Raw genomic sequence first — 26,882 nt, 5'->3', positions numbered from 1 at the left:
TTAACCAAAAATCGGCCCCTTTGAAACAAATCCGATAAGTCAAACTCGATAATGTATGTTTAATCATTAAACCTGATAATGCATATGTGACTTAATAACGATATTAAAGGATTAATATAAGTTGATAGATTCATCAAATGTGTAAAGGCCAATAGGCCATTCACACATTTGATCTTGTTGAGTCGGCTTGTAGGATTTCTACTGACGCTATATCATCAACACTCCCTCTTAGCTAGGGAGGAATCCTTCTTAATCTCTACAAGTCACATCACCTCATTGTGATGACTAACATAATGACTACACTCATGTGAATGAAAGAAGCTTATCAACTCATCGTGGTGTTTGACCACAATGGCTACTCCTAGAGGGTGAATACACACAAATGCTAAGTCATGGAGTCTCTCACATGACATCCACCATACCTACTCGCAGAGGGTGGAACAAGGGCTGGAACCTCAAACTTCTCTCATAGAGAAGAATGCATAACAAGGGCTGAAACCTCAAACTTCTCTCACAGAGAAGAATGCATAACAAGGGCTGATACCTCAAACTTCTCTCACAGAGAAGAATGCATAACAAGGGCTGAAACCTCAAACTTCTCTCACAGAGAAGAATGCATAACAAGGGCTGAAACCTCAAACTACTCTCACAGAGAAGAATGCATAACAAGGGCTTGAACCTCGAATTTCTCCCTTACAGAGAAGAACTCATTAACAAATCTTCATGATGGTATGGCTCCCTCTGAAGCTGAAATGTTAAGCTCCCTTTGAAGCTGAAATGTTAGGCTCCCTCTAAAGCTGAAAAACAAGCTCCCTCTGAAACAAATATCAACCTTTTGACCTCTTCGTCGAAGGTTACTTCTGATGATATGTCAGACTTCCTCTCAATGTTGATTCTTTCTCTGGGAAGAAATGCAAGCAATCTTCCTTCCTTGAATAGAGATTCGTCAGTGCCAGAACCTTGGGTAGCGGGACCGCCAATGAAAAGCATAATTCTGGCAGCAGTGCCAGGCACACAAGCCCCAACTAGCCCCGCGGCCACACTGAGAGCAGTGCCAGTGCAACATGCAGCTCTTGCATCCGTTTGCGCCGCCCACAGATCCTTCTGCAACTCTTCCAAAACCAAATTCAAAGTGAATTCACACTGGGAAGCTGGCAACAAGAATCGGGCGATGCTCTGAGCAGAGAGGCTATCCTTGATGTTGATTACATCGTCAACAAACTTGCAAAAAGCGTCAAGCGTTCTATCAATCTGCTGACGCAATTTAGGATTGGGAGCAATACTAGACTTACTAAGCCAATAATGCCCGACCATGCGACCCTCGTTCGGATTGGCAATCGAACCAGCCTCAAGCTCTTCCAAGGCCTTAAAAGCGCTTTGAAACTTGGGTTCCATCGCCTCCACGAATTCATCCGTAAACCCGATTCGGCTGACATCGATATACAATCCTAACTCCTTATGCTGATAAAGCCAATCCAAGTACCGATTCCACAAGGTTGCGGGCTCCATCTCTAGCCCTTTCTTCTTCTTCAAAGAATTTGTATCGAGCACATAAACCTCTCCAGCCATAGCAGCCCGAGTTCAAGTCACAAGCCGACATCTTTCAACGTCGACAATGTCAAGCTTTGAAATCTTGGGCAAAATCCTATGTTTGGGCAGCAGGCAACTTTTTGCACAGGTTGTTGTCTGCGTTTCCCCACGGAACTTCAGACGCAAAGGATTTTGGGCCATCATACTTGTTCTTGAGGCTAGGGGAGACTCGATCCCCTGATTGCCTCCTGATTTGTTTAGACGCCTGACTGACGCCACTGTGAAGGGCGAAGGTTAGGGAGTGTAATTGCTGCATTATCCTCTGTAGTCGACTTTCGATGTGGAAGAGATCTTAAATCTGCAATTGATTCTGATTGAATTTCCCTTAAGAGCACATGATCTACCTTCAAGCGGTTAGGCTCTATAGAAGGAACCCGCTCTGATACCATGTTGATTTTAAGGTAGGCTTGTTAACCACAGACAAACATCAGATCTGTTGCCTTCCCAACCATAGACGATAAGCTCTTATTGTCACCCCCAAGCACGCTACATAAATTTCTCACCATCAATTGATTTGCTTGTACATGAATTCGATCTACCTGATTATGATCGAACTTGCTGTCTAATCTCTGTTCCAAAGAGGGAAGACCACATCCATATATATCCGTCGGAAGGAGATATCCAAGAGTCGGCTCTCATCAAGGAGGCACGATCTTCATGAAGCATCGCATGCCTTCAAATGAGGGGTGGTAGACTTTAACCAAAAGTCGGCCCTTTTGAAACAAATCCGATAAGTCAAACTTGATAATGTATTTTGAATCATTAAACCTGATAATGCATATGTGACTTAATAAAGATATCAAAGGACTAATATAAGTTGATAGATTCATCAAATGTGTAAGGCCAATAGGCCATTCACCCATTTGATCTTGCTAAGTTGGCCTGTAGGATTTCTACCGACGCTATATCATCAACACATGATATACAAGTTGATATCCTTAGATTGAGGAATGAAACATTTTCCTTAAAGGTCAATTGGACAAAGTATGAAACAAATGGCAAAATTGAAAAGAAGAAATGTTGCTATTTAGGAAAGTTTTTTCAAGTGTAGCAAATCCTTGTCTTTGTAGCCACTTTGTTTTTAAGGAGCCACAAGTTTGAATGTACATACACCAAGTCCTCTACTTTTTTTTGAGTGTAATCAATTGTGCTTTACTAAGTGGATGAAGTAGTATGTTCTCCAATTCCTCTCTGATGTAGATGAACTAGCAACCTATTAAGACAAAATTAGAGAGTCAAGAGTTACAAAATTTAAAAAATTTAAATTATAATATTAAAATATAAATGAAACTTAAAAGATAAAAATAATTTTTTTAAAACTTACTTGTGATAAAATTTTGATCGCAAGAGGTTGTAGGTGTGTGTGTGAATGGTTGGCCATGGAAGTACCACCAATTATGAGCATTGACCATATACTTGTCCCTAAGAGCATTGAGACTATAGTGTTACAATGGTGATTGCTTAAACTAATATTTACAATAGAGACGAAAGGCTCTATTTATAACAAATTACAAGACGATGTTTCTATATGAAACAATCGTGAACTGAAGCCCGAATTAGAAACTAACTAAACTAAGATGACCACTAAAGAAACATTACTTTATTTTAATACCCTCCCTTAATGGTCATCGATCTAACTACCCTACAAAAGACAATCGATAGGTATTTTGGTCACAAATGCATAGAAGTCTGCCCCCTTTTGTTTAGCACACTCTGCTGCTGAGACCCTCCCTGGATTTGTAGAATGTTAATGACCAAGATGAAAGGAAAGCAGAGGAGCGGAAACAACCTTCCTAATGCAAACCCCCAAGGAGAGCGAATGCAAATTTCTTTGCAAACCCTTGAATAATGTTACTAATCAAAGAAAAACAGACAAATAAATTTTAAATTTAACATAAACACGACACAAAAGATTTAATGTGGGAAAACCCTTTCGGGAAAAAACCCACCACACAAAAGGACAAATTAATTGTATTACAGTAAAAAAGCTATTATAAACAATATGTAGAGTTTATGCTCTTGCAGGTGTCTTCAAATGTCATATCTAAATCCAGAATAATTCTAGCAACATAACCACAGTTTTCAAAAATACTTCACACTTCTTCTCTTCTACAACACATTGTATATATATACAGTTTACAATGCAAAAGGTATTAATATTATATTTTCCTAAGTTATTAATGCTCAATAATGTAATATATTGTAATTTTAGTTTCTTATTAGAAACTTTCTATTTTGTATTTCTTTGTAATTCTTTATAATGATCTTCATGATCATTCGTAAATACAACAATAATTTTTTGCCAATTATGTCCCCATAATATGGTATCAGAGCAGAAAGGAAAATTTTGTTTTTTCTAAAAATTTTCGAATGAAATTTTTCATCAGTGAAAAAACAAATCTAGGGCCTGTGATTTTTTCAAAATTCGAAATTCAATATTTTTTTCTAAAGGGTTTTCTTCCAGGCAGTTTTTTCTATTGTTCTTCGTGTTTTCTGTGGCTGATTTCTTTTTTACCAGACCTTCATCCTGTGACGCCATTAATCCTTTGCGCGTGACGCGATTTTTTCCACCTGCAATTTTTTTTTTTTGCCATTTTTGGACGAAAATCTGCATTTTCGATTAGGGTTTTTACCCTTCAGATCAAGTCGAAATTTTTTTCTGATTGCAGATTCTTGGTGGGTTTTTCGAGAGCTCAACTGGGTTGTTTTCAAAATTTTGTGGGTGCATCGTTTTTCGTGCTTCAAATTTCGTGCCAACGGATTTCAATTCCAATTTCAGATTCTTTCTGGTTTTTTCACCAGGATTTCTAGGTTGTCTTCAGATTTTTTTGGGTCAGTCGATTTTTTTCTTGAAATCCATGCCAGCTGTGCTTCATAATTTTTTTGAAGTCTGTACCTGTATCTGCCTCTATTTTTTGCATTGGGATTTGTGCTTTGTATTTCGTGCTATCGACTCTTCTCTGATTTTTTCATTTTTCCATGCATTGGGAAACATGCAAGATGGTGTCATTGACCAACTTGACGTTGGAAGGCAATCAACAATTTACTAGCAAGAATTATAACATCTGGAACCAACGCATGCTGACGATTTTTGAATATCGTTGCCTTGATGATCTTGTTTTGGGAATAGAATCTCGTCCTACCACAGCCGGATCAGATCAGGACAAGTTTGATGACTGGAATCGAGAGGCTGTTATGCTTCTCAAGCTCTCCGTCACAGATGACTAGTTACCTCAGATTCCTTCCGACAAGTCAGCCTCAAAAATTTGGAAGCATTTGAAGGAGTTGCATGAGACATCCAACAAAAGTCGAGCGTTCTTTTTAAAGAACCAGTTGTTCTCCATCATGATGGATGAACACATGTCCTTACAAGAGCAGTTAAGGCAGCTTGTGAGGCAGTTTGGCTTCGTCGGATGCTTGTGGATATGCAAATATCTCAAGCAGGTTCGACTCCCTTGTTCTCTGACAATGAGGGAGTTCTCAAACTTGCCAAGAATCTAGTCTTCCATGAAAGAACCAAACATGTAGAGCTTCATTGTCATTACATTCGACAGTTGGTTGAAGACGGATCCATTCAGTTGCTGTATGTTCCTACAGCGAAGCAGCATGCCGATATTCTCACCAAGCCTCTCAGTCCAGATAAGTTTGGAAAATTTAGGGGGTCTATTGGTGTAGTTGATAGATTGAGCATTAAGGGAGGGTATTAATATTATATTTTCCTAAGTTATTAATGCTCAATAATGTAATATATTGTAATTTTAGTTTCTTATTAGAAACTTTCTATTTTGTATTTCTTTATAATGATCTTCATGATCATTTGTAAATACAACAATAATTTTTTACCAATTATGTCCCCATAATAAAAGGAAACTGCTTCTCAAAAGCGTTCACATCAATGTATCTAACAAATAATTAGAAACTTCCTTTGTGCACAACTCTTGCATAAATAATATTATAATATTTAATACAATTATTATTTATTCCACAAATGCAAGGTGTCCAAGAAAATCAAGCCTTTTGCCAGAATAGAACTTTCAATTTTGGTCCAAGTCTATCTGTGTGGAAGATTTGGTCCCATTGAGAATCTTTCCAAAAACGTGCACAAGAAAGGAAAACAAACTATGCATCTACTTGTTGCAAGGAGGGGATTTTGAAGAGCTTCAAAGAAAATTTCTTCTCCAAAGTTCCCTCCTTGTGACAAGTGTCACAATTCTGCTTCCTTCTCAACTCTTGTTGCTTGCACTATGGAAATTTATAGTATAACATTAAATTAATTAAAAGTCAGCATACAGGACCAATTAAATAATTAATTAAATATCCACTTGGGACTCCTAAGGTTGAGGCACCTTAATCCCAACACAAGAGTACCAAAATCCTTCCAACCTGATGTTGGGTGTAGTGTCCCCTACTAGGGTTTGGTCAATTTTAACCATAATTAATCTATTTTCAAAGTACTTATGACTTGAACTAACTTGATTAAGAGTCAAGACTATCTTAACATGAATCAAATCTGGGATGTTCTATCCTTTCTTTAGTCTATGAAGTACTTGTTGTCTTACCATACTAAATAATTTATCTTACTCTGATCCATTATAAATCCTTTATGTATTTATTAATTACTAATTATATGAATTATTACTAATTTCTAAAGGTATTATATTAATTATAATTATTATATTTTTATTATTATCAATATCTATATTTACAATCCTTATATTATTCCTTACTCTGATTTGGATATATATATATATATATATATATATATATATATATATATAAATAAATAAAGTAATAGTACTGATTATTTATGTATTAGCTGATATCCTTCTAGATAATTTATATAATACTACTATCAACTTAAAACAATCCTAGTTAGTAATATGTTTACTGGCTGGTAATGGCAGACAGATTTGATGCATGTCAGATCTGGTCTGCCACTGTCATGATACTTGGTACCCTTATTGAATACATATTGCACTCTATGCTAATATTCCTATTAATATTAAATTTTGCACAGAAACATTATCTTACTTCATATGGTGAAATACATTCCCATGCATACCATCAAGGTCAAGGATGTTACTGCTTGTAACTTAATAGTTCTGATCTAATCTTTATTCTTAATTAGAATGCAGACATAACTTAATATTCAACAGTTATTAGTTAATGAGTAGTTGCAGCATGTTGCCCGCGATGTAATAATCTACTAGTAACTTAATGTTCTATTCCTTCCTAATACGGTCTGTAGTCACAACAATAACCTGTAAGTACAATTCGAACTGTTGTATATTTCTTTGCAATCGTTTGGTGTGCCAAAGGCAATTGCTCTTGGGCATTTGTCAGTATATCCGATATCCTTTTTTGCTCTTATGAGCAAGCCCATACTGGACAATGAAACACAAACATATAAAATTCCCCCACCTTCGATGGTTGAATTGCCTTTTTTATATCTTGATTGTGAATACGACAGGTGGCGTTACCAAAAGACACAACTATTCATTAATTCTTCTTCTCATATGCTAATCGCACCTTTCCAAAATGATCGCTGTTTACTTATATGCCTCTTTAATTTAATTGCACTGTTCTCTAATTAGTGTTTGCTTATGACTAATTAATCTTCTTTATTAATTGGATACTCCATTCGGTGCCACTGAGTTACGATAGTCTTTATTGTGTAATGTCCCTTCAAATTCGTCGTTCTTCATAACAACTTATTAATCATTCACTTCATCAATACAAATCGCAGCCTTGGCATTATGGATAATGGCAAGATGCTATCTTTAAATTGTAACTCCTTATATTAATCGCTGCATTATTAGACTTATCACTGTCCATTGTTGAGGGGACAATCTCTGACACCAACAGTCTACTTAGCATATGATTTAATAATTAATCCTATTTATTGATCAGGATTCATCTATTATATATTGTTTTTATTTGTTCTCTGAATTTATTTATTATTATATTTGTTAGAAATGATAATGAATATTTACTTAATAATTCATTATTGATCAATTACAGTTACAGACTTATTTATTAATATGTAATATTTATTTATAATATTTTCAAATATAATATTAATTCATTTTAATTAAATATTTCAAGAATATTAATTAAATAATAATATTCAATAAATAAATATTTAATTATTCCAAGTAATCATTTGTTGATAATTATTATATTAATTAATAATAATTACTTCATTTAGGTTATATATAATGATCAAGGAGGGGACATGACATTGGGAAACAAAACTACCCCTCACTGTAGCCAAAGATATCGAGAATAGCTAGTCAAATTGAAACCACAATTTTGAGGAAAAATTGGTAAATCCGACCTTCTTCAGAAGAACGTGGAAAAAATCAGCACTCCAGCAGCGTATGGAAGGTCCTAGGTTCGAGTCCTAGCTGGTCCATGTCTCAACATCAATGCCATCATATACCTCACTTGAACAAGGCCTATCTATGTTGGTATAACAAATCTTGGTCAATATGTGGTCAATATCCCACCAAATGTCATCTATGATCATTGCTTAACCTTTGTTGGCCTTGTAGTTCTAGATTGCCTCCATATGGACCAATTTGGGAAGATGACCATGTTAGAAAGTGCCTCACGAACCTTAACAAGTTGTCTCAACACTTGTGTTGGAAGCAAAACGGGTCTTAGCAACAACTTGTTTGAAAATTAAAATTATAAAAATTAAAATTTACAAAAATTAAAATTAAATAATAATTAAAAAGTTTACTAAAATGAAACATATTTATTATTTAACTTATCTTCAGCAGCTCCATTTTCGAGAATGTTCCAAATATGCCTTGTACATATAGTGGTTGGTGACAAACATTTGGATCTCTTCGGCCTTAGCATACACCAATGTGATCCAATTCAATTTTGGTGCCAACTTTTTGTAGCATAAGGTTAAGGGAGTGGACAACACAAGGTGTTCGAAAAATGTGTGAACAATGCACCCCAACCAATAACCCAACTGCTCTACAATTTTGGCATTGTCTCTTGTAACTTGCACAACATTTCAAGGGCCCACTTCCTCAATGGCTTGACAAGAATTTTAGCAATAAATGCACCATCGTTCACTTCGCCTTCACAATCCATTGCTCTCAAAAACATTGCCCATTCATAAGAAATGGTTACCCCTTTCTTGATCCATGGATCCCTTATGGGCTTCAAGGAGTCCTCTACAAATTTCACCTTTGTTTCCAATAAGGTGATACACACCTCAAAATTGAGTCCTTGCATCCTTTGGAGCCTCATTAATTGCTTTCATCATTTGTTGTTGGCATGGTGAGTGAACAACATTGAATGCCAATCCATTCGCATACACATATTGCTATGTGTTGATTGGCAATCTCTCGATATTTGTTATGAAATGCTATTTCCAATGGTATCTTTGATCTCTTATGTGTAGAGGCCATAGGTTGTTTTACAAGTGTGGACAAAAATGGATAGTACTTTGTAGGTTGAAAATGAGATGGTGATGAAGGGGCTTCATCCCTCAAGATTCTTTCTTTAACAAAGGATGATTTGAATTGCAACTAGTTGCTTGATATGCTTTTTCTTGCTCTTCAATATATACCAAGACTTGTGCTTTTGAAATGCCTTTACCATCATTTCCTAGACAAAATTTGATGGCTTGTGTAGGGATTTTGCACAAATGGCTTTTCACTCAACTGTATAAGCTCGAATATCTAACTTTATATCTACATAAATCCAAACATAAGCCCCACAACTTGGAAGTGGGATTGGCTCACAGAGCTAGAATTGGTTGCCATATCTAAGACAAGTTCAATAAACAATGTATATGTATATGTATATGTATATATACACACCATGATTAGAGTATCAAAACTCGCTGCGAGTTAGGCGAGTTTGCCGAGTCTAGCCAAGATTGGCGAGTTTTGACAACTCGTGACTCGAACTTGGCGAGTTTTGCTCATAACTCGCTTGACTCGGGCGAGTCATGGTAAAACTCGTCGAGTCCGAGCTCCAGGTGTCGTGCCGCGGCATGTCAGACATGGCAGACAAAGAGGCTGAGGCTGTGGCTATGGCAGAGGAGGAGGATAGAGCACGATCCGACACAGGCACAACTGATGTTGATCATTGTGGCACCTCATAGGCGGAGACTATGGCTACTCAGTCATCCAGGACCTACCTTAGATGCCTTTGTAGGAGGCAGACGGACTACTCTGAGGCTGAGGCTGAGGATGAGCTAGAGCCTGAGCCATAGGCTTGTTTTTGTTTATAGTTACATATATGTTTGGGAACATTTGATGTCATGGATTTTATATACATTTGACAATATATAACTCTATATATCTATGTTTTCTATTTCCTTCAGCTACAATTTACATTTCTACACATGTGATGGATGTATGTTTATATATGTGATCAAATTAGCTTCTATTTGATGATGTTATAGTGTCTTTAAGCTTTATTCAATAATGGGTGCATGAAACAAGTTTTAATTTGTTAAAAATCTCTAAATTTCAAGGTTTTTTTTATTTTGCCGAGTCATAGCTGAGTCACGAGTCGAGTCGGCCTTGCCAATTCCAAGCCGAGTTCGAGTCTGGGAACTTTCATACACACACACACAGATATGTGTGTGTGTGGGTGTCTATATATATATATATATATATGTATGTATGTATATTTATACACATACACACACATATGTATATACAACTTGATTGTTAATTCATTAAAAAAATATTAAGCATGTGTTATAGATACCTGGAAGAATGAAAACAAACCAGAAACTTCAAAACAAAAGAAGAGAGCTAATTTGTAGAATAAAAAATTAGGAAAAGAAAACCAAAAACTTAGAAATATCTACCTCTTTTGAAGTAATCTTCCTCTAAGATCTCCTTGACAACAAACTAACTCTTGCAAATGAGCAGGAATAGCACAACAATGAGCTTGGAGTATTCAATGATCAATCTTCAACTCTATTCGTGCAATGGCAAGCAAGAAAATAAGTTCAGCAATGGAGGCTAATATTTTTGTTTTTCTTTCACAATATGAAAAATGAGTTTGCTTTTGTCTTTTGGATGTTGCCTATACCACTTGTTAGGGTTTGGGGGCAATTTGCACTTTTTACTGTAAAAAGGGTCAAAAAATAAAAGCGAAATTCGGTTATTTGGTGTGGGTACTTGCTAAATCTGCCCCATGTTCGCTTAGGATGGACCCGCAGACGTTTGATGGGACCTTGCTTGGATCTAGTTCCCAAATTCGTAGGGAATTGGATCCGGACCCCACACTTGGGCCGGATTGGATTGGGACCCAAGCTTTGCAAGGACCGGACAGGTAATGATAACAAGGATGGATAATCAATGCATTGTGCTTTTTATATCGATGCTTTTTATTATTTGAATTCTACTTTCAAACCATTGTGCTATTTGTTCTCAACTTCCCAAGCACAATTCTGTAGGCTTGTGTTTCTTACCAAGGTCTGATTTCTTTTCTAGGAGGTTGTTTCTATGTTAGAGTTTTCTTATGATTATCTGAAGTCGTACATTGCTTTGCACGTAGAGGCTTTGTGTAATGTCCCCTTTTGGGATTGCCCTAAATCTTGCCCAAATTTCACAAGTTCCATTAAAATATGAAATATAAAATAGTTAGAGCTGTAATTTTATCAATTAAAATACTTAAAGGAATATAAATCTTGTTTTAGGTTTTGTAATCATGTTAGATAATGTTGGCAATGCAATTCATTAAATCAATTTATTTTATTAGGCTTGAGGTATAATAGCAAATAATTGCATATATAATCAATTGCATTAATTACCATATATGATAACATTAAAATTATGTTGAACTTAAAGAATAAATAGGCAACATACTTAAACTATAGTTACCATCCATATTGTAGGGTTGAATGAGGGAAACACGATAGGGTGCCCGGAACATCCTTGGACTAAGCCCAAGGGCATGTCTTTGCACCCCTTTTCATCAAGTGGTAGGCAAATTGGACATCCAACACGGGGTGGCCTACTTAGTGGGGGAGCCCGTTTATGCCTTACTTGTTTGTGCCACTTCATTAATCCCACATATAAGTGTGTCCACAATCAATCATCTCATAGGTTGGAGAGGAAGCTCGCAATAGGGCACCCAAAACATCACATCTAAGCCCAAGAGTGTGACTTTGCACCCCTTGGCCCCAAGTGGCTGGCAATTTGGACATCTAGCATGGGGTGGTCTACTTAGAAGGAGATTTTTGTCTCTGCTCTCCCTCCTTGCACTCCCTTACTAACCTTGTCATGATTGATTGCAGCAATAGAGTAGATGTTACATATTATAGCCTATATCTAATACATGAGAGGTTATGTAACAAATATATTATCATGTTGCATACATATTATTGCTTATATTGATATGTGATAATTATGTATAAAAACATTATCATGCTGCATACCACAAACATTATCATGCTGCATTTGTTAATTGCTGCTTAGCACATAATGTGTTGTTTTGTCCTTACACTAATCATTGCTGCTGCTTATCGTAGTTGCCTTTCAGAAAGATAGAATTGCTGCTTTTATTGTCTTTCTCATGAAGTTGATCACTGTTTTAATATATTAATCCAGATAGAAAATTGTGAAGTCTTATGTGAATAAGAGGGTTTTATTGATTATTGACATTTTTTCATGGTGGGGGCATGACACTTTGTTAGGTTATTTACATATCCACATATGCCTTCAAGATGAAGACCTTAAGTAAATGAAGATCCTCAATATTTTAATACCTTATGAAGGTCCTCATAGAGTCTCATCTTGTACTTGAATATTAGCAATAAGTTTTTATCCTTTCTTTTTCCCCTCCTATACTTAGGTTCTTGTTTTCCTAAGTAAAAACAGTGTGATGGTAATTAGTTAACAGATTTGTCTTTCTTGAAATAATAAACAACTTGATTCATATTTTGCTCAAATATGAAGACAAATTGCTAACAAACAGTTGGGTAAACTATTAATTAGTTTCCCTCTGAATTTAAAGAAGGTACAGCTCCCTTTGTGTGATTAAATGTTTTGATTTTTTGAATATTTAAGGAAAAGGGGTATACTTTTAACCAGAAAGTAGTAAAGGCAATCAACACTTGCACATGGCACTTGCACATAGCCATGTTACAAATGCAAAATGGATTTGAAACAATCAGAATAGTTTCGAGATATTAACTTTAACTCATGGGGTATAAGACTTTTTGAAAATAATCACCACTGACATTCAATACAATGATTGGAATACCAATGAGTGAATGGAAAACTTCAGATTTAAAAAAGTTTATTGAAATTTCAAGAAAGATGAACGCCACTTATATGAACACCAACATTCACAAAGGAAATGATATTGAAAGGTTGCTTAAGCTCACAGACTTAAAACAATCATCAAATCAAACATTCAATTTTGATACACACAGACAAAGAATTTCTTTGAAGTATAGCAAAATTTTATTGATCCAATATATGATCGTGTCTCACTCTTGCACTATAATGCAATGGAGATCAATATTACAGACCATTCAATATTCTGTTAATTACATATTTATAATGTCTTAATTTGTAGCCCAAAGTCTTTTAAAATTAAAAGAATCATTTAAAATAAAGTTTTAAATACGTTGGAATTTTATAAAACATTAAAACTTTATAACATAAATAAAATGGTCGCTAAGGTTGAGGTGGCACTTGTTGGGAGTCCACGTTGGCTTTATTTGCCTGATCTTGTTATTGTGTTGCCAATTGAGTCTTATAGTTTTTGAGAGCTTGTATTACTGCTAGAATTCCTTGCTGTTGGGGGATGAGAATGTTGAGTTCTAAGTTTCCACAGGGCCTTGTTCGCACGAACAACATGAACTCTAGTAGAGAAGTTTGCCGGGTGATCTTTATACCAAGACAATGCCAAGTCCAGTCTTGCTAGCTTCATCAAATTCTCGTTGTTGAAAGCTCTTGGATCTGAGAGTGCATCAATTGTGTTCTGGAAATCGACCTTCAGCTTACCGATAGTGGCATCCCCTATATTGTCACTCTTTTTGATTTGGCACCAACATCTTTAAACTCTTGAATTATGTTTGCCAGCATTTGATTGCATTCTTTGAGCAGCTTGCCTTGCTCCTTGATATTTTGCTTGAGGAATGTGTCTCTCCATTTGATAATCTCTTTCCATATTATGCATTGAGTATCACTAGCATAGGAAAAAATGGCTTTAGCTGCAGTTTTGTCCATCCCCATGTCAATACTTTCTTTCAGCTCTTGTTCTGTTTGTAACCATGTAGCTTCATCTTGCTTCACATTAACAATTTGTGTTGACACCATTCCGTGCCACAATTAGGTTGTCATATACTTCTCTCATATTTTCAATAAAAGGGGCTCCTTTTCCCTTAAAATCTTTGATCCACTCTTGAGTAGTTTGACCAAAATAGCTGTCATTTTGCACTTTATTCACCATTTCTTTTCCAACGTCAAAGTTAGGATCAAAAGATGCCTCAGATGAACTGACAGGTTGAGCTAAGGGATTTACAAGTGACTTTAAACAATTGGTGAGCAATTCCACTGTCTTTTTCAGTTCCTTTTTGTTATGTTTATCCTTTTCCGTTCTTCTCACCAACCTGGTGGAAGTCACTTGGAAATTATGGACATCTCTATCGCAGATTGGAGGTCCCAAATCCACCCTAGTCATATTGAAATAAGCTGTAGTAGCTTGATTAGGCTTTTTTGCACTAAGGGATGTGCAATTTCAACAAACAGATTATTTGAATTTTCATCCTCCATGAGCTTGGAGGTAGTTTAATTCTTGGACTTAGGAGACACTTGTAGTAGCTGTCTCACAATATTATCAGCAAGAGAATTTACAGGTACAGTTTTTCTTTTCTTAGACAATGTATTTTCAAGCCAAGACAGGGAAGAGGTGGAGCCCAAAGTGGTTGATAAAGAATCGGGAGTGAATTGAAGAGCCCTCTTTAGAGGGGGGGTCTTTGTTATATTCTGCAAAATGAAAGGAAAATCAACTTATCTTTTTGAGGAGTTTTCTCAAACTCTTGTGAAGGCTTAGAAGAGTCTATCTCCATTGCCCCAACTTCTTGCTCCCGTTTGCTTGCTTTCTCTTTCCCTTTCTCCTTTTCATCTTCCTTCTCCTTCCCTTTATCTGTATCTTTCTCTGCGTGTTCATCTATTTTTGTAGCTTTTGATGGGCCATCTCCACAAGTCTTTTTAGGAGTCTTCTTCTTTGGTGGCTCAATCTCCATCACCACTTCCTCCTAGAGCAACAGTCTGTTGTGTAGTGGCAGGTACTATGGAAGAAGAGGTTCCTATTGAGTTTGTATTTGTTTGCCTTCCTGTCTTGTGCCCTCCTTTTGTATAAACCTTTGGGGCATCTGCTTTCTTCTTGACTATCTAAATTTGTGTTCTTTTCAGAACCACAATAGTCCTAGATTGAAGGTTTTGTGTTCTTGAAAGCTCCAATCTATTGGGACAATAGGCTGTATTTGGATATGTGAAATATAGATGGGATCAATTAGGTCTGATTCATCATCCTCTACACCTTTTATGTCCCAACCCAACTGGAATGTTACAATTTGCCTTAAGCTCATCCTCATCCAGCTTCTTTTAAATACTTCATAATTATCCAGGCAATCTGCCCAATAATCTTTCGTGTGTGGAACACGATGAAATGTTGGGCCAAGGTGCAGATTATTCTTTACAAAATCCTCATTGTGTAAAGGAAATTTGTAATGATCGTATGTAGAGATAGTATACTTTACCGGATCCCTCTCAATGTTAAGAGCATCTGATTGAGACTTACAAAAATAGTGTCCAATCCCAATAGGAAATTGGATCTCGGCTTTTTTTCTCTTAGCACATCTTATTAGTTATTTCATATGTGAGACTTGTCTGCAAATCTCTATTGGGACAGATTTATTTTCAACATACTTTGGCAGTTTATGGGGAAACACTTCAAAACCTCCTACCTTGATGTAGTTGAATCTTTGGAATTGTATGAAATGATTCCCATAATGATTGATCAGTTGAATGGCCTCACGTGAAATCCTTTGGCCTAGATTGCCTTGCAATTCTCTGACTATCCTCATTGAAAACACATCATTAACCCTCCTGAACTTAGAATAGCTGTAGATACTTTCTAGATGATAGTTGTAGATTTGAATGTGATTATCATACAATTCAGCATGCCTAAGCCTAGGCCATGGTTTGCTACAGGCCAATGCAATAAAAAGATAAGAGGACATATAGAAAAAAATGTTTAAGGGCAAAGTTAGGAATCATAGAGTGAAGCCTATCATTGATTAGGCTAGCCCAATCTAAGTATTGCTGTCCCACACATGATTTGCACAATAAAAACATCCAATTTTCAAAATCATGGGCATTCATGTTGCTTCTCAACCTATGCAACAATATTACAGTGTCAATAATTTTTCCTTATGTATGGTTTAAGGCAACAGGGCTTTTCCTTTTTTTTGGTACCACAAACCATTCCCTGGCAATTATGTTTCTATTATGTCCTTTCTCCTCACTAAGTGTGATTGTGAGGTTGCAAAATCAAAGTCCACATATACTTCTCTTTTAGGTAGCCTAAAACACCCATTGAATAAGGCTCTATTCAGAGTGATCAACAACTTGTTATCATTCGCCTTTATCTCCCTGGTGTTTGGGTCATAGCTGTTTATGCATTCTAACACCAATCTGTGCATTGCACTACAACTGGAAAGGTGGCAGCTTCAAGTAAGCCACTTTCTGCTAATCTTTGTGTAATTGGGTGCCTGTTTGGGTTGTTTACTAGTTCCCAAAATTCCCCTAAATTTATATGCCCTAGCCTGGTATCTCCTATCTCAGGCAATGTACTCTCTAGCCCAGACAAGTTCTCGTAACTCAAGTCCTTATATTTCATTTTTGCTGGTTTTAGCTTTAGAATGCTCTCTTTTATTTCCCCTAAATTTATGTGCCCTAGCCTGGTATCTCCTATCTCAGGCAATGTACTCTCTAGCCTAGACAAGTGCTCGCAACCCAAGTCCTTATATTTCATTTTTGCTGGTTCTAGCTTTAGAACAGTATCTTTTAATTCTGAGAAAAAAATGGCAGTGTAACATCCTGTTTTAATGATCAGTAGCCTTCATGTGTAGTTCCGAGATGATCAGTGATCCTCTTTAATATGTTCTGTTGTTTAATGATAAAGTATATGATACAAATGCAAGCTTAAATATTAAAATTGTGGGCAGTCTGAAGCAATTCTGAATAGGTGTTAGGATAAATCTTGTAGGCATTTAACAAAATATCTTAGATCTATTAACATTTACTGCAAGAAACTTCCATAGGATTCATAAACATACACATGGCAGTCATTAAGCACAATGTTAAAAAACTTAAATTTATTGAATACTATTACCTTTACTGTCCCTTTTTATAGATTTATCTAGAGTAACATGTGGATATAACTCAAACTCTCCCAACAGTTAAGCCAGTAGCATGATGTGGCTTATTGCCCACAGAAGTAGATGCATACCATATTGATTACAATGCCACAGTTTAGGTTAATATTTCTTGCCATTGCTGGGTCTGTTGCCCTAGCCTTGCTTATGTTCTTCCCTGGAAAAAAGAACAGGGGCAGTTAGATTTATCAGTATCATTATGTGGCATGAATGATTCTAGTCTGTCACTATTCACGGACACTTTGGGAAATTCCTTGATGTGCATAGCTATGGCACCAACCAAGTGGAATTCCATGTGGCCTCAATGTTTAAGTATTTTTTTGATCAGCAGAAATAAGCCTTTCACAAGCATCACTGGTTGTGTGCTGCTCAAAAAGCTCATTATATTTCCAATGCCAATCCTTCAACTCCCTTATGATGGGGTTCGTGACAAGCTCATGAAACAACGAACTGGGGACCAGACACTGAACAAGATATAGGAAACAAAGTAAAAGCTTCAGTTTCACACCTCATATATATAACATTTTGTCAGTTATAGTACAGGCCCAGGAAAAGCGGAGAATAATACAGATATGAGCAGAGTGAAAAGGATACTTTCCTAGAAGGAATGAAATATAAGATGTAGACTTGGAGTGACCAGATTTGTGTTCGAGCATTGTTGGGTTGTCCAATTCATAACACTGAATGGATTGAAATTGATACTTAAAATTTATTTTCTATCTTCCTGTTTCATGATAATAGGTGTTTAGTCTTATTTTAGAACATTGCATTTTATTATCAACTAATAAAATGGTTAGAGGTTTCTTTGAACATGAAATTTGAGTGCAGGGATAAAAAGATCTTCACATGTTTCTACAATGCTTATGTATCTATATATTTGCTCGACTTAAAAGTTTTAAATTATATTTGTCAGGTTATTCTCGCTTCAGTTTTTAACTTAGTAATTGATATTGTAATTCAAATATCAAGTATTGGGCCAAGTTTGAATGAATAAGATCTCAATTATATTACGTTTTGCTGTTGTCAGCAACTGTTATTGGCTTTAATTTTTTCATTGTAACTTGAAATGCAATACTGCAATTATATGGTTAACTTAGTTTACCATTTGTCTGTTGCTGGTTTGATTGTTAGATTACATTTTCTGCTTCTCATGTTTGACGTGTCTTATCAATCAGGGAAAATAATATCTCTGTCAGGAGGAGGGATGGTTGAGATTTCTATTATTTGTCTCTTAGAATATGAAAAATTAATTAGATTTGTTTTTCTTCTCAGTTATGTGATCTTTTGAAGTCTAGAGTGGAATCTCCTGCATTCCTAGACAAGGTTGAGACTCTTCATGCCTCAATAGCCCAAGGAATTTTGGAGAGGGCTGCAGGTATGGTTCATTTTGTGATTAGTGAATATCCTCATTATACCTTCTTTAGTGTATGAAAAGTTATTTTTAGACTAGCTTACGGCATAGAATGCATGCACATATATTATTATTCCTGATGTAGTTCAAAGATATTTATTATTTAGTTTTTTTTACTGTACTTCCTGCAAGATCTCTATGTGACAAATCTTAAAATTTATTAATCCCATACTAACTTGAGGCCTGTTTATTAACTGATGTTAAAACAGATGAAGCCAACTCATGGGACTTGGTAACAGAGACTGATTTGCTGGAGGGTGAATATAATGATTCACGGAACTCTTTAGATCAGGAAAGCTATGTTCTTGTTCGTGAAGAAGATATTTTGGAAGGGATTGCCTGCTTCATGGCAACATATCTTTCCACAGTGAAGGATACCAAGGTATAGATTAACACTTTACTTGATTGATGGCTCTGCTCAGGGAGGAGTATTCGGCTCTAACATATAACTTGATATATAAAAGTGGGAATCTCATTTGTCTAACCTTGTGTAGAGTATCTAGAATAAGAATTATTATGCAATTGAGCTTGAGATGATCAATGATCCTGTAGCATCTGATATTTGTGCTTTGCCTATGCCAAGTAATTTAATTGGTCAATGTTAGCCCTTGTTTGGCTACAGAAACCCCATTGAAACTCTTTTCCACTAAAAATAAGTATCAAAATCAAGATCAGATAATTCTTATGCTTATCGATTACAATTCAATAGATGATTGAGGATTGCTATCTGTAATGTTATCTCAAGATTGCAGCAATGTTCTTAATTTTGGGTTGTTACTTTCACTCAACCATGTTTATGGTGAAATATACGTCTTACTGTTTAATATTTTGGAGGAGCAAAGAAACATTCCATAAAATGAAATGTTTTTCGTGCTTTTGCTTATAAAGATCACAAAGAACTCCTTACAAAATAGGGATCTACACACACACACACACCCATGTATACATATATAGATAGATAGATGAATTGTGCCATTTAAATACCTTTGTTAAGTTTTGAAAGGTTTGACACTATCACATCTTGTGTTGTAAAAATTCACGAGTCCATCTCAATTGAATTATCATATGTTAGAAAAGATCTAAAATTTAAAATTGCTTCAAACAGTTTATGCTAATCTGGTCCAATTTTCATGTGGATCAAATGACAAATCTGCAAATTAGCTTGTAATCTACATGATTTATAGAATATACAATTGAAGCTCTAGAATAGTATCTAAATGCACATTCAATGTGAGCTGAAGATTTTGCAATCTTAATGTATTGCATCAAAGAAGATATGTACGATGCTCTTACTTAGCAGAGTTTCTGGTGTGTTATTCTCTTTGCAACCTTGCACAATGCAAATATTTATACATTTGGCCATCAATTAGGCCCTTAACAATATGCTGACAGGTGTCATGCATGTATGGTATGTTGTATATGTGGATAGGACATTACCAAGTGTCGAACTTGTATGGTGCTAGTTGTAGTGTAGTATAGGAAAGCACTAGGTGTCAAACCCATATGGTGCTAGTTGTAGTGTAGTATAGGATGGCATTAGTTGTTGAGCTCATATGGTGCTAGTTGTTTGGCACGACCGTGTGGCATTGGTGTGGGCTTGTGTTGGATATGTATGATATTGAGATGGGTCAACATGTGCTCACATGTGTAGGGCTATGTTCTATAGGCAATTAATGTTGTGTAAAGGTGCATGAGAGCTATGTGTGGGACAAGGATGTGCAGAGTTGGACAAATGTGCATAAAAACAATGTGTTGTAGAGTTACATTGAGACTTGTGGCATGTTGGGTAGAGGTGAGTGTGTAGGCTGTGTGAATGTATGAGATCAAGGTTGTGTATGGCTGTACTCAAACCATTTGCCTCTTCTTGAAAGAGAATGGTTTCCATTGTGTTATTCCCGAGTTGATGAAGTTGCACATAGAGTTGTTGTAAGTTGTTCCATTTTACTTAATCAACATACTACCTAGTCTTCACTATGTAGAATATTTGATGAATGCTTGTACAAGTATGCTTTGTTGTTGTGTTGATGATGGCATCCTTTGTAGTTGGATTGACATGAGTAGGATCTAAGTTTGTGGTGTGGTGTGGTGTGATTGTGTTGGCTTTAGAAGTAGCTTTGTGTTGAAGACAAGATGTAGACCCAAGTATTGTGGGATGTCAAGAATGAGCATTTTCAGTTTTTGTGCACATTATGGTGTATGGAGCATAATGGAATGGTTTGACCTTGTGGTGAGGAGAGTGGAAAAGTTTATTTTGAATATGCAACCAAACTTCTTGAAAGGTGTGTGGCATGCGATGGGCATCATGGCACTTTTTGTGCTTCTACTATTGTAGTAGAAGAATTTGTTGGACATGTTGATGAAGGTCTCAGATGGACTAGATAAGCAATTGTGCTTTATCCACTTGTTTGTGTGTATGTTATGAATGTTAATGGAGTGTGATTGGAGATGCCAAAGGGCACTATTGGTTGGAAAGGACTTTGCATTGTAGAGTTGTTCAAACCTTTATTGTAGGAATGTTGGATGTATGATAGGTTGTTATCCCATGTGTGTGGATGTGGTTTGTTGTTGACCACCCTTGCTTGCTTGTGGGCCTGTTGATGGGAGGTTGTGGAATGGTCTAGTTGTGTCTCCAACATAGTCTAGAGAGTTTGCTAGAATGTATTGACAAACCTTGGGTTATGGTCAAAGACAATGGATGTTAGCAATTTGAAGTTTAACCAAACATTGTTAAACAACATGTGTGTAATGTTCAACAATGTGACAAACTTTTAGAAACCATGGTGGCCATCTTGGAGAACCTATCAACAATGACAAACTTGAGTCGTTTTTGGTGTTTGGTGTTTGGAAGGTTGTTGAGGAAATCCATGCCAATTAATCCCAAGGTAGTTGATGTATCACTAGAGGAGAATGAAGCCCCAAATTCTTGTTTGTAGGCTCGTCAATACAATAGGGTATGTAGGATTGAAGGTGGCACTTAAATGCCTATGTGCATTTGAGGCTAGTAGATGTTCTACTAAGGCGCATCAAGCATTTTTGGGATGCCAAATTGACCTATTGTTTTCAAATTATGTACTCACTAGATCAAGTGTTGTCTAGGTGTGCTTGAGGAAATGTAGAGGTGTCTAGGCTTGTAAAAAAGCCCATTGGGTAAGTAGAAAATGCTAATAGGCATACCTTGCATGAGCAAGGTGAATGGCTGTATCAAATTCTTGTTTGTTGAGTACAATGATCAAAGTCAAAAAAGTTGTGGCTATGTAATTCCAACACATTGGGGAGTACATGGGTTGGTAGTTGACTTAGGCAATTTGTGCTCCCTTCTTATGCTTGACCACCAAGTGGAATTGTTTTAAGTCATCCATTTTATATGATGCACATTTTCCTATTTGCTTTGTGTGTAGGGATTGTAGTAGTTGATGTTTAGATTGAATGACAATCTCGTTGTCGAGGTTGTAGTGACACCATTGCTAAACTACTTGTACAATGGCATAGAGCTTCTTCTCATGAGCAAAGTGCTATTGCATTCTATCGCTAAAAGTTCCCAAGTGATATGATAGGTGAAGGGATGGCCATGTTGGAGTAGTGACACCATTGCTAAGCTAGTTGTACAATGGCATAGAGCTTCTTCTCATAAGAAGAGTACTATTGCATGCTATCTCTAAAAGTTCTCAAGTTATATGATAGGTGAAGGGATGGCCATGTCGGAGTAGTGCGTGCTAAGTGCATAAGTGGATGCATTTGTTTGGATCTTAAAAGAATGTGCAATCTATGGAAAGGTTAACATTGGTCTAGAACAAATGAGTTGTTTGAGCTTTGTGAAGGTTTTGTATTGCACAAGAGATGTTGCCTTGGTGTGCATAATTTGGTTAAGGGGGCCAAGTAACATTTGAGAATGCAAGGACAAAACTTTGGTAGAAATTGCCGAGTTTAAGCAAGGTGCACAATTTTGTGAGTGCATGAAACACGATGGAACTAAATCACCTTGATCGTCTCTAGATCGACATGAGTGTCAAAGTAGTTGATGATGTAACCAAGGTATTGAATTTACATGGTACAAAAAATGCACTTGTTGAGATTGGTTTGCAGCTTGTGTTGGCACAAAGTATCCAACACTTGTGAAATGTGTTGCTTGTGCTCCTCTTAAGTCTTGTTGAAGATGAGTATGTCATCCAAGTTTATGATGACAAAGGTATTGGTGAATGTGGGAAGGACATCATTCATTAGGTCCATAAATGTTAATAGGAGCATTGATCAAGTTGAAAGGCATAGCCATCCACTCTTAGAGCCCTTGCATATTAAATGCAATCTTTTAGATGTCGCTTGATTGCATTGGAACCATATGGGGTCTTGTGCCTTGCACAATTGGTCTAAGAGGTCGTCAATGTGCAAACGAGACATTTGTTCTTCCTTGAGATCTTTTTGAGTGTGTGTTAGTTGATGTATAGTTGCCATATGCCACCCTTCTTGTGCACAAGCACAATCAAACCTTTACAAAGGGAAGAACTTGGCTTGTTGACCAATTCTTGTTTTTGGCATCGATTCTCATCATCCTCCCGAATAAACTTTTGGTGTAGGGAACTATTTGGAAGAGGATATTTGAGAACTAAGTTGATTTTGAGTTGTATTTTGTGGTATATGGGAGGATCCACATGATTGTTGTAGACTTTGTTATACTAGCTTAACACAATGTTGAGTTGGTGCTATTGCAATGGATTGGGTGAGGCATTGTGCATTGATATAAAGATTGTTTTTTCACATGAGTATGTTTGTATGAACCATCAAAAGTACAAACTTTTGAAATTTTTGAGTGTGTGTAATGATTTTGTGCCATTGTTTTGTTGAAATCAGAGAGTTTGGATTGTAGCAACATTTTAGGTAGGTTGAAGTACTTGTTGCAAACGTGAATTATTGAGCATTGTAGTTTTTCATTGTAGATGCCTTTGCAATCATAGACAAAGGGTCTATTAAGCAAAATATTACATACCTTTAGAGTTGTGACATCATTGGTGATTTTGTCTCACATAGGTTTAGCAACATAATTGACCATGCATCTCCTTATTTGTATCTCCTTACCTTGCTTTAACATCCTAAAGAGTTTGTTGGTGTGAACAAGGTGTTTTACCTAACTAGTGAACCTAGTAGGTCCTATTCACACATTTTCACATGTTTACTTAGGTCCTAGGAATCTTTCTAGAAGCCTTAGTCATGAGATCTTATCTTATGTCATTTACTCCTTGTGTCTCATGTCATAGGATTAAGACACTTGTCATGATCTTTTCTAATCCTATTTCTCACATTGCCTATATAAGCAAGGCATCTTGTGAATATTTTATTTTCATTGTATTCTTGATTGGTAGAATAGCATCTTTTGTTGTTGCTTCTCTCTTATGTGTGTGGAAGTTTATTTGGTGTTCTAGATTGAAGATCTTGGTTGTTTACTTCAACATGGTATTAGAGCTTTGAATTTGGCAAGCCCCTTCCCCATCTATAGAGTTTCTACCATCAAGATTTTTCTAGTGTGCTTTGAGGTTTTTTGTATGATCTTGTAAATTCCCATATGCTCTTCTCTTGCATTTCAACACAATTTAGAGAATCAAAAAATAATTATGAAGATTTGTTGATTTTATATTGCATGTGTGTTTTTGGGCGAGATCCAATAATTGCAGGTATTTTGGCTATAGTGGTAGCTTTTTTAGCTGTTCCAACGCATTTAAAAGGCTGGAGAAAGTCAAATATGGATTTTGTTTCCCTCAATTTGGCCACCATATGATATAGGTGATAGGAGCAAACAAGGGTTTGCAGCTCAAATCTGGTGATCAACTTTTTATTGGAGCCCTTTTTGGTTCAAATGGACCTTGCTATTGTATCCAGGAGGTTGAGCAAACGAATTTTGACTATAAATTTGCTTATATTCAGCATCAAGTGTTTTTGAGACAATTTTTGTTTGCATAAGTGCCATAGGATTGCATTGTGCAAGATGACACGACAGATTTAAAAAGGAATAAATAATTTAAAAAGTAATTTTAAGCATTGCATGCTTAAGCGCTTAGTGCTCAACACAAAGGCCGAGTGTTGTTGCTTAAGGTGTTGTGTTTGTTCATAGATCACAGCCTCTAAACCACCACAACAAACCACAACCACTTAGTGGAAACTGCGACCAAACCACTAGTGACCAACCTTTGCTCCATCAACTGCCCAATTCGATTGCCACCTAGATTTCAAATAACTTGTAATGATCTTGTCAAATTCTATCTCTCGTTTTGCTTATATAAACAAGTCATCTTGTGATAGTGTATTCATATTCTACTATTGATTGGTAGAACAGCATCTTCTGTTGTTGCTTTTCTCTTAAGTTTTATGTATGTTGAAGTTTATTTGGTGTTGTAGATTGAAGAACTTAGTTTCTTACTCTAACTTAGTTTGTTGGTGGAGAGTCCAAGGTGTTGTGTTGTGTTTAGTGCAGTGATATTCTTCTAACTACCTTTGTCAATGGTAACGTGTGGGGTTGTTGTTGACCTAACACAATGTGGAAAAGCTATTTGCATTTTCATGAAGTATATATTGGAGCTGTTGTGTTGAGGCATACATTTCTTGATTAGTTTCAATGTCATCATGATTTGGTGTTGAATGCATGTTAAGAGTTTGAGCTTGGAAGCCATAGTTGTTGAGAGAGTTGGAGTGGTTGTATTTACACCATTGTGCACCTTGTGGGTGCTTCTCTTTTATTGTCTGGTATAGAAGTTTTGGGAAACTTGAATTTGGCAATGAGGGCCAAAAGTTCTTTTGTAGTTTTGTGTTGGTGTGGCGAATAAGACTGAAAGTTTTTATATGCTTATGTGGACAAGGGCACTGATATCTCATCTTTGCCATGGCAATACTTTTGGACGAGTGGCAAAATGCCTGGTCCAAAGTCAAGGTGAGGAAATCCATCTTAGCATTGATGAGAGGAAAGAGTCCATTGATGTACTTGAATAATTGGAGGTGCTTGGCTTGTCCTTGTAAAGGTGTGAAAACTAGTCATGGAACTCATTTGTGTAAGGTTCCACTATTTGCTCTATGCATTAGCACATTGTTGGAAGTTATGTATTCATCCTTGCAATGTTTGACAAGATAATATTCATTTTGCACTTTGCAGAGCCTTGACAAATGTGGACCAAGTTGTGATTGACTTGTGCTCTTTGTTGTATTGTGCATTGATTTCTTGCTACCAATGATGTACTGGGAGAAACATTTCAATGACGCAAATGGAACTTTCTTAGTGTTGTTGAAATTGTTAACTAGGAAGTATGATTCAATTTGTAGAAGCCAATAATACAACATCGTGGCATCTATTTTGCCTTTGAACTGTGGGATGTCAAAGTTGACTTGAACCTTGAAATTATTGTGATGGTGTGTTGTATCTTATTGTTTGAGATGCTTTGGCATTGGTCCAAGTTGAGTCATGAAATCACATAATTGTTTGAAGAGTTCATAGTGTTACCTGAGGCTGCAATGATAAGGTGTTGAATGTCTGTTGAAACCCTAGGTGTTTGTTCACTGTTATACTTGATTTGCAATGTTGATGATGTTAATATATGGTAGCTTCGGTAAGATAAATGATTGAATGAGAGATAAATGAAGTCTCTCATTCAATCATTTATCCTATCGATGAACTATCAGGAAAACTTCAAGCTATTTCATTTGATGATCATTCTTCAGTTGTATATGTCCAATCTACTTAATCGATCAATAACGATAATCATATCATAGCATTCTTCAGTTGTTAGTGATTGGTATCGGTCAACTTAGACACTGATTGACATCGGTTAACATGTCACGCAAACACCGATTGGCATTGGTTAACATGCCACGTGAATACCGATTGGCATTGAACACTAAGTTACGTAGACCCCGATTAGTATCGGGCTGTTGATTAAAATAAACACCGATTGATAATTATATATCAAAGGGTGCGATCAAGTAATGTCTTGATCGGTCATGTCCATAAGACATGACCGGTCAAGGCATTGCTTGATCCTCCCCTCTTGCATATATATATCAATCGATATTTGTGAGAAGGATGTTGAAATCGATAAATACTCCTCTCACCTGCCATACAAAAGAAGATAGTCAGATTTATAATATAAATAGATAATACATAGATAGAGAGAATACAAATTAGAATACATCTTGCATATTGAATTGTAAATTGAACATCATTTACAGATGAAAATAATCATATGTTGAACTAGAGTGTGATCCTTTTGTAGGTGTTGTGAGCATGTTTGAACAAGAACAAATATTAAAAAATTCAAGCTCTAACACCTATCTTTTCTCGCTCACCTACATTTTCTCTTTATCATCCCTGTTCTTATTGACCTTTGTTTTTCTTTATATTTTCTATTTGGCAATTTACATATTTTTGGGCCAACCTATGCCCTTGAACATTGTTGTAGATAATTT

The 26,882-nt window shown here is 36.3% G+C and overlaps 1 protein-coding gene across 2 annotated transcripts in view; it reads left to right on the top strand.

The window, feature by feature from the left end:
- LOC131054722 (uncharacterized) overlaps positions 1-26,882 on the top strand; it is a 58,110-nt gene that overhangs the window by 3,106 nt on the left and 28,122 nt on the right. For both annotated transcript variants that reach the window (XM_057989301.2, XM_057989309.2), the window contains exons 2-3: positions 18,305-18,407; positions 18,653-18,825. In XM_057989301.2, coding sequence (XP_057845284.1) covers positions 18,305-18,407; positions 18,653-18,825 — 276 coding nt within the window. The remainder of the gene's footprint in view (positions 1-18,304; positions 18,408-18,652; positions 18,826-26,882) is intronic.

The sequence above is a fragment of the Cryptomeria japonica genome, chromosome 2 (genome assembly GCF_030272615.1).
Source record: "Cryptomeria japonica chromosome 2, Sugi_1.0, whole genome shotgun sequence".
Lineage (NCBI taxonomy): Eukaryota > Viridiplantae > Streptophyta > Pinopsida > Cupressales > Cupressaceae > Cryptomeria > Cryptomeria japonica.
The sequence above is the reverse complement of the archived record's forward strand: the minus strand, read 5'-3'. Positions and strand labels throughout refer to the sequence as shown.